Source organism: Chanodichthys erythropterus, chromosome 11 (assembly GCF_024489055.1).
Source record: "Chanodichthys erythropterus isolate Z2021 chromosome 11, ASM2448905v1, whole genome shotgun sequence".
Classification (NCBI taxonomy): domain Eukaryota; kingdom Metazoa; phylum Chordata; class Actinopteri; order Cypriniformes; family Xenocyprididae; genus Chanodichthys; species Chanodichthys erythropterus.
Window position 1 is genome coordinate 10,480,549 of NC_090231.1, and position 7,702 is coordinate 10,488,250.

Consider the following 7,702-nt stretch of genomic DNA (forward strand, 5'->3'; position numbering starts at 1 on the left):
TGTTCCGCCCCTTTATTGTCACATGGTCAGTTAGGTTGAGCGGGTTGTATGGTTGTAAAACAGCAGCTGACGAAGATAAGACTGTACCAGAAAGTTTATCTCCAAAATGTTATAGGTACTACGTAGATAAATTAGCATTGTTATTTACAAGGAACAGATCATTGGACCTTGACTGTGTTTAAGTCACTGGTGACTGTGTCTTTTCATGTTCAAAATACGTGCTGGGTGAGTTTATGTCTCTGTATTATTATCGTGTTGTCTGCACAGTGCATTTTTAATCTCTAGACTTAATCTAATGGCTGTTTCATTACTTCATCTTTATTCACTCATAGTCTCCAAAGCAAAACTTCCACCTTTCATAATGACTGACTCTCAGCCCTCTGTGCTTCTCAACACTGGGACTCGGATGCCTCTATTGGGACTGGGCACTTTCCGTTTGCAGGGTCGAGAGGACACTTACAATGCTGTGGACGCAGCTTTGAGAGCTGGTTACCGTGCCTTTGACACTGCTGCAGTGTACCGCAATGAGGCACATGTAGGTCACGCCCTCCGTAGCCTGCTGCCTAAGCATGGCCTCTCACGAGAAGATGTTTTCGTTACAAGTAAACTGGGTCCCAAAGACCAGGGCTCCAAAGCCAGGGATGGTTGCCTGAGGAGCTTGGAACAGTTGGGATTGGGCTACATTGACCTATATCTTATTCATTGGCCAGGCACAGAGGGGCTGCAAGTGGGGGATAAACGAAACCCTGAAAACCGTGCTGAAAGCTGGGCGGTTTTGGAGGAGTTCTACTTAAAAGGAACATTTCGGGCCATTGGGGTGTCTAATTACACGGTAGCACACATGCAGGAGCTGCTGAAGAGCTGTAAAGTGCCCCCAGCAGTTCTTCAGGTAGAGTTCCACCCAAAGCTGGTCCAAAAGGACCTGAGGGCACTTTGTAAGGAAAGAGGGGTGTGTTTTCAGGCATACTCATCTCTTGGAACAGGGCTTCTGCTATCAGACCACGTGGTTCTGGATTTAGCTAAAGAGTACGGAAGGACACCAGCCCAAGTGTTGCTGAAGTGGGCTGTACAACAGAACGTTCCAGTACTGCCAAAATCATGTCAGCCAGACCGTGTGGAGGAGAATGGGCGTCTGTTTGACTTTGAGATTAGCGAGAAGGATATGGAAAGGCTCTCTGCTCTTGATAGTGGGGAGAAGTTCTGCTGGGATCCAACACAAGTGTCTTAAATTCACCCAAAAATGAAAATTCTGTCATTAATTACTCATCCTTTTGTCTTTCCAAACCCGTAAGACCCTCGTTCATCTTCAGAACACAAATTAAGTTATTTTTGATGAAATCCAAGAGCTTTTTGACCTCCCTATTTACAACACCAAGGCCTAGAAATGTAGTAAAGACATCGTCAAAGTACTCTACGTGACGACAGTGGTTCAACCGTAATGTCATGAAGCTATGAGAATACTTTTTGTATGCAAAAACAAAAGAAAAATAATTTTATTCAACAATTTCTTCTTTTCTGTCAGTCTCCTATGCTTTTCACGTTGTAAACAGTACAGCGCTTCCGGGGTCCACGTCAGAACGCTGACTCATTATTGGGGGACGCTGTACATGTGAGCAGTACAATGCATGTGTGTGCCGCTGACGGAGGAACCAGCCAATAATCAGTCTGCATTCTAATGTAGAACCTGGAAGTGCTGCACGGTTTACGTGAACAGCGTAGGAGACTGACAAGGAAGAGAAGATTTCATCAAAAATATCTTAATTTGTGCTTTGAAGATGAATGGAGGTCTTATGGGTGTGGAACAACATGAGGGTAAGTATTTAATGACAGAAATATCATTTTTGGGTGAACTAACCCTTTAACAAAGACAACTCATTGACAAAAACCTCAATGGAGTTTCAATGACTAAATAAAATTCCAATGTTGTTCAGATGTACAATTTTACATCCCACAGTGTAACCTACAGGTCTCTTTATTTCATTCTTAGTTTGCTACTGCATCTTTTGTTTGACAATTCAAATTATAATTGTGAAAGATGTTCTGATGCAAACAATATATGAAACCAGACTTTGAAACAATTACGGCAAGTTGCAATAGAGACTATTTAGTTAGCAAGCTCTGTAGTGCTGTGAGGAATGTTTTTTTAAGCTGTATGTCCAGATTCAACAATTTCTGGTGCACCTCAGAACAAATGAGTAAAGCATGACTAATGCATAAGTAAACAAAGACATTTTGATACACGGTGCCAAACACTATTAACATGAAGAACAGTACTTATGTTTTACACTTTAGTGCGAAGTAAGAGCAACCTGTGCTGAAAGTGGTTTATTAGGGTTTTTATCAGGCTATACATGTTACAAACATCAAAATAAAATGTTTTTAACTATTTAAAAAAGTTAGAAGGCATTGACAATTTGTCTTTTTCAAGTAATACCAGTAATGGTGTCCTCTGTTCTTGCTCTCATGGGTATTCTGACCCATTCTTGTTTTTTGGACTCTTGCTCTTAATGATATTGTTGGTTGTAGATTCCAAGAGATTTTTATGACTCAGAGATAGCAATAAAGCAGAAGGCCTCTAAGTGACCAAAGTGCCTTTACAGTAAAACAGATTTTGTACAGCCGTCTAAAAATATTGTTAATAATTCCTTCATTTGATGTGCTTTTGTTAAAAGGTATTTCATCTGAACCTAAAAAAGCGATATGGCAGAGCAACAGAAAGTGTTTAGAACAAGCTGATATCCAGCTCACATTCACGTTCATGAAATTTACTGCATAATATTCCCACATCTTAAGAAAAGTCAAAGGAGAAGGAGATTCTCCATTTTTGTCATCTTTGTGGAATAGCACATGCCAGTGAGATACAGTTCATGCTTTTCAACAGTCAAGGGTTCCAGTGCAGTTCATGAAAAGGGTCCAGTCAGTGGAATTGTTCCTTCTCTTCAAAGCAGTGCATCCTTTTCTTCTGCCACCAATTGTTATGTACAGTAGTCCTCTTTTCTATCCTCTTCCATCATTCATTCACTGTCAGTCACTCTGCAGGGCGCGACTCAGCATCAGACTCTTTGTGACTCCAAAGGAAGGCCAACCAGCTGGGTGATTGCTGCATCTGACGTGCTGTTCCTGCGCTCTTCACCCTCTTCATCTGTATGAGATTTAAGAAAAACATTAATCATTTGTTTTATGGTTACTTATAGGTTAAACATACTTTTAGTTTATCTTGCATTTTCACTATTCTTAATGCCACAGAGACAAACAAACAAACAAGTTGGCCATTGGATTTATAATTTTATGAAAAATAACTGTAAAGTTTACACGGCCTCAACAGACACCCACAAATGCTGTTTGAACATGTTCAGTCGGGTGAAAACAAACTCTAATGGGTAACACACTGATCCATAAAAACCCAACAAACAGGTTTGTTGGTGTTTGTTTGTCTGTGCAGTGTGAATTGGCTTTTAATGGAACTAGGGTATATTTCTCAGATAGTCAAAACCCTCTTCTGCTCCTATTATGCCAAATAATTGTTTTCTTACCCCTTTATCAAGGAGGATGTCAAACTCATCGCTCATTCTCCTTAGCTGTCGGCCATATTTCTTAGCAGCCCACAAAGCAGGAGGAGCAGAGCGAGATCGAGGCCTGAAATCGCCTTCCTCTGCTGCCCCAGACTCCAGCAGAGTCTCTTCGTTCATCGAGAGATTTCTCTGTCTGCCCAGTTGCTCGCCTACAATGACATGTGATATTGCCTGATCAGATCAGACCTCTCATTGGAATTCAAGTATTTCTTCATGTAAAACAAATTTGGTTCATTGTCATCTTTAAAAGTTAAAACCAATGCCAACACAAAGATTATTCAGAGAAAAAGTAGTTTGAGATTCACACAGATTAAAGTTCAATGCGTCACATTCTTTGCATTCATCTTGTGAATGTGCAGTGATGTGTATCCAGGATACAGTAGAAATGACGTGTGTTCTTAACTATCCCACAGGCCCTTGTGACTGACTCACCTTTCAGGCTATCAGGTACAGTGAGGAGCTCCTTTCTCTGCGGCAATCCACTGTTATGTTCTGTCTGGTCGGAGTCCTCACGGTCTTCTGATGTCTCTGACTCATTGTCAGAGATACTGAACATTTGTGCCATGATTAAACTCTAAGTTAAAGAAAAAAATTATTTTTTTTCATAAAGTTCATTTATGCACGTCTAATTTTCTTGTTTTAGTAAATGGCGTCATTGGCTACTGTACTAACTTTGTCTCAAAGCCATGACTGTATATGTGCTATTCCACATTATGAATTAGCTTATGCTCAAACAGATCAAATAAGAGCAGATGAGGAATCAGACTTAAAGGGTTAGTTCACCCAAAAATGAAAATTATGTCATTAACCCTTAAATGCATACCTCGGGTCTTTAGTGACCCGGGACGTCATTCACTACCCTCCTCCTCATTCATTTTTTAAAGTTAAGTGTTAAGTTAAAATGAGTGCATGTATATTTTTCTGCACAACAATAATTTAATCTTAGATGACGGAATAAGTGCAATTCACCTTTATTCCACAAGGTGGCAATGTCTGATACACAATGCTGAAGTGACGACTCATTCAGACGAAAACGAAATAATAAAACATGAAATGGCTCAGCAATTTACTGCAGAATAAGTACTGAACGCAATCAAATATGACTGTAAATGTTACTGGATGGATCTGGTGAAGCTGTTAGCGATCGAAATATTGATTTTGAAGATGTTGAAAATTATATAGTTTTGAGAATATGTTTGAGATCGCGAATGGGCTCCTATTCCTGACCTCAAACATAAAACTAGCCCATTATTTGCTGAATTTACTGTGAAATGAGCTCTGACGAGGACAGTGATGATGGCATAAAATATCTGCTCAAATTGAGCCCTTTCAAGCTCCAAAAGGTAACAAAATACGATTTATTTTATTCTTCTGTAATTGTTTCTCTAATATCAGAGGAGTTTTATATTATCGCGACAGGTAGAAATCCTTCCGTGTTAGATATAGATCCGGGTCGATAAAGACCCGAATATGTAAGAATGATTGGCGAAACAGTCATGCATTTAAGGGTTAATTACTCACCCTAATGTCGTTCCACACACATAAAACCTTTGTTCATCTTCGGAACACAAATTAAGATATTTTTGATAAAATCCGATGGCTCAGTGAGGCCTGCATAGCCAGCAATAACACTCCCTTTTTCAATGTCCAGAAAGCTACTAAAAACATATTTAAAACAGTTCACGTGACTACAGTGGTTCAACCTTAATATTATAACGCTACGAGAATACTTTTCGTGTGCCAAAAAAAAAAAAAAAAAAAAAAAAGGGACTTTATTCAACAATATCTAGTGATGGGCGATTTCAAAACACTGCTTCATGAAGCTTTACAAATCATTTGTTTCGATTGGTTCGGAGCGCATATAAAACTGCCGAAGTCACGTGAACTATTGAAGTTTCAAAACACTTATGACGTAACAAAGCCTCATTTATTGAAATCATGGGATTTTGGCTCCCTGAATCACTAATTCGAAACAAATGATTCGTAAAGCTTCATGAAGCAGTGTTTTGAAATCACCCATCACTAGATATTGTTGAACAAAGTCGCTATTTTGTTATTTTTGGTGCACAAAAAGTATTCTTGATGCTTTATAATATTAAAGTTGAGCCACTGTAAGTCACGTGAACTGTTTTAAATATGTTTTTAGTAGCTTTCTGAACATTGAAAAAGGAAGTGTTATTGCTGGCGATGCAGGCCTCACTGAGCCATCGGATTTTATCAAAAATATCTTAATTTCTGTTCCGACGATGAACGAAGGTCTTGCGGGTGTAGAGCGACATGAGGGTGAGTAATAAATTACATAATTTTATTTTTTTGGGTGAACTAACCCTTTAAGCTCCTGCTTTGATGAGGCAAACAGTGCAATACTCCATGATTAATACAAGCAACAGTGTTGCGCAGCATCTGACTCTTGAAACACCAACAAGAACTGTGTTTTGGTCTGAACTCAGACAGGCTTTCCCGCCGCGATCGTTTATAGTGTAAACTGACACAGACACATTTCTCAGAGCTGACTTCAGAGAACTAACCTGCTTTATCTTACATCTGACCGACAATAGACATAACAATAAATTTCTTACCGTATTGTCGAGTTTCTTACCATGATTGCAACCATAATTATTACGTTACATTTTTTAGCTGAGATTATCATTTCACGCGTTCAATTATTAAAACGGGGATCAACAGGAAACTTCTGTTTACAACTTTGAGGCTCAGTGCCACCCAAACCCTTAAAATGAGGTCAAACCGTCCAAGATATTAACTTTTTAAAGTGTCCGTCCTGCTTTGTGAATGGCTTCTTGTATTATTTAATTATTAATATTACAACTATAGAGTTTCTTACCGATTTCTAGCGTCTGTCGGCGTCTAAAGTACAATCTTCCGGGTGATCTGGGTCTCTGGTGTTTGGACTGGCTCTGTTTGGGCTTCTACGTCTCTCCCGACAGTCACCCGTCCCTCCCGTAGTACCGTGCAGTGCAGAATAGATGCGCAACAGGATTTCACTAATATAGTGCGTGGCACTGAACACTAAACAATTTACTCAAAAATAAATAAATAAAAAATCAAGGAAGAAATGCATAAAAAAAAACAAATACATAAAAGTAAACACAGGTATTGATGTTGCTTTTAATAAAAAAGGAATCATAAATAATAAATAAATACTAAATAAATAGGAATTATGTTTAAAATCATGTGCCTTTACATGAGATGAAGACTCATCATTAGTTAAAAAAAAAAAAAAGCAGTACATGGCTATTTATTTAACAAAAAAAAAAAAAGGAATACATGGAAATGAAATACTGATGAGTTGAATTTGTTTTATAATTTATATGTTTATTTTTTCCCCCAGATGAGTAGGCTAGTCATTGGGTGTTGCTATGGACAATGATCATTATTCATACATGAATGACCGATAATATTTGATTTACATAATAATGATAAAAACATTTGCTTTTTTTTTTAATGCAATAAGTACATTTTTTAATCTTTACATTTTGTTTGCCCCGAATTATTACCATGTCATGTTTAATAATTTTCATCAAATTTCACCCAAAAATGAAATTTCTGTCATTAAGTAGGCTACTCATTCTCTTGTCGTCCCAAGCCCGTAAGCCCTTCATTCATCAACACAAATTAAGATATTTTTGATGAAATCCGAGGGTTTAGGCAACAACGTCATTGCACCTTTGAGAAAAGATAGTAAAGACATTGTTAAAATAGTCAATGTGACTACAGTGGTTCAGCCTCAATGTTATGAAGCAACAAGAATTTTTTTTGTGTACAAAAACAAATAAAAAATTACGACTTTATGTAACAATTTGAACAGTTGTCATACGTAGTTGACTTAGTGAACACAGTTTAGCACTTCCGTGTTTACGTCCAAATGCCGACTCATTATTAGCCGGCTCCTGCGTCAGCATTACACGCATGTGTTGTGCTGCTCATGTGTACAGCTTCGGCCAATACTGAGTCTGCGTTCTGACGTAAACATGGAAGCCTGCACTACTATGGCAACTGTGTTAGGAGAATGACAGAGAAGAGATGACATTGTTGAATAAAGTTATTTTGGTTTTGTTTTTGAACAGAAAAAGTATTCTCGTCACTTCATAACATTAAGGCTGAACAGCTGT

The 7,702-nt window shown here is 38.3% G+C and overlaps 2 protein-coding genes across 2 annotated transcripts; one reads left to right on the forward strand and one right to left on the reverse strand.

The window, feature by feature from the left end:
* Positions 1–80: 80 nt before the first annotated feature.
* On the forward strand, positions 81–1,743 carry zgc:101765 (uncharacterized protein LOC450036 homolog). The gene is made up of 2 exons (XM_067400407.1): positions 81–225; positions 333–1,743. The coding sequence occupies exon 2, from the start codon at positions 362–364 to the stop codon at positions 1,226–1,228; it is 867 nt and encodes a 288-aa protein (XP_067256508.1). The 5' UTR covers positions 81–225; positions 333–361; the 3' UTR covers positions 1,229–1,743.
* A 560-nt stretch (positions 1,744–2,303) lies between these two features.
* LOC137030221 (bcl2-associated agonist of cell death-like) lies at positions 2,304–6,528 on the reverse strand. Its single transcript, XM_067400408.1, has 4 exons — positions 6,415–6,528; positions 4,005–4,146; positions 3,534–3,721; positions 2,304–3,142 (listed from the first exon to the last, which is right to left on the reverse strand). Exons 2-4 carry the CDS (start codon positions 4,135–4,137, stop codon positions 3,029–3,031), a joined length of 435 nt encoding a protein of 144 aa, XP_067256509.1. The 5' UTR covers positions 4,138–4,146; positions 6,415–6,528; the 3' UTR covers positions 2,304–3,028.
* Between the last annotated feature and the right edge of the window lie 1,174 nt (positions 6,529–7,702).

Excerpts from the sequence above, each read along its gene's own strand:
- zgc:101765 (XM_067400407.1), top strand. The coding sequence starts at position 362 with ATGACTGACTCTCAGCCCTCTGTGCTTCTCAACACTGGGACTCGGATG.
- LOC137030221 (XM_067400408.1), bottom strand. The coding sequence starts at position 4,137 with ATGGCACAAATGTTCAGTATCTCTGACAATGAGTCAGAGACATCAGAA. Across the intron at positions 3,722-4,004 it reads TGTACCTGATAGCCTGAAAG|GCGAGCAACTGGGCAGACAG; the intron begins GTGAGTCAGTCA and ends ATGTCATTGTAG. Across the intron at positions 3,143-3,533 it reads ACATCCTCCTTGATAAAGGG|ATGAAGAGGGTGAAGAGCGC; the intron begins GTAAGAAAACAA and ends AATCTCATACAG.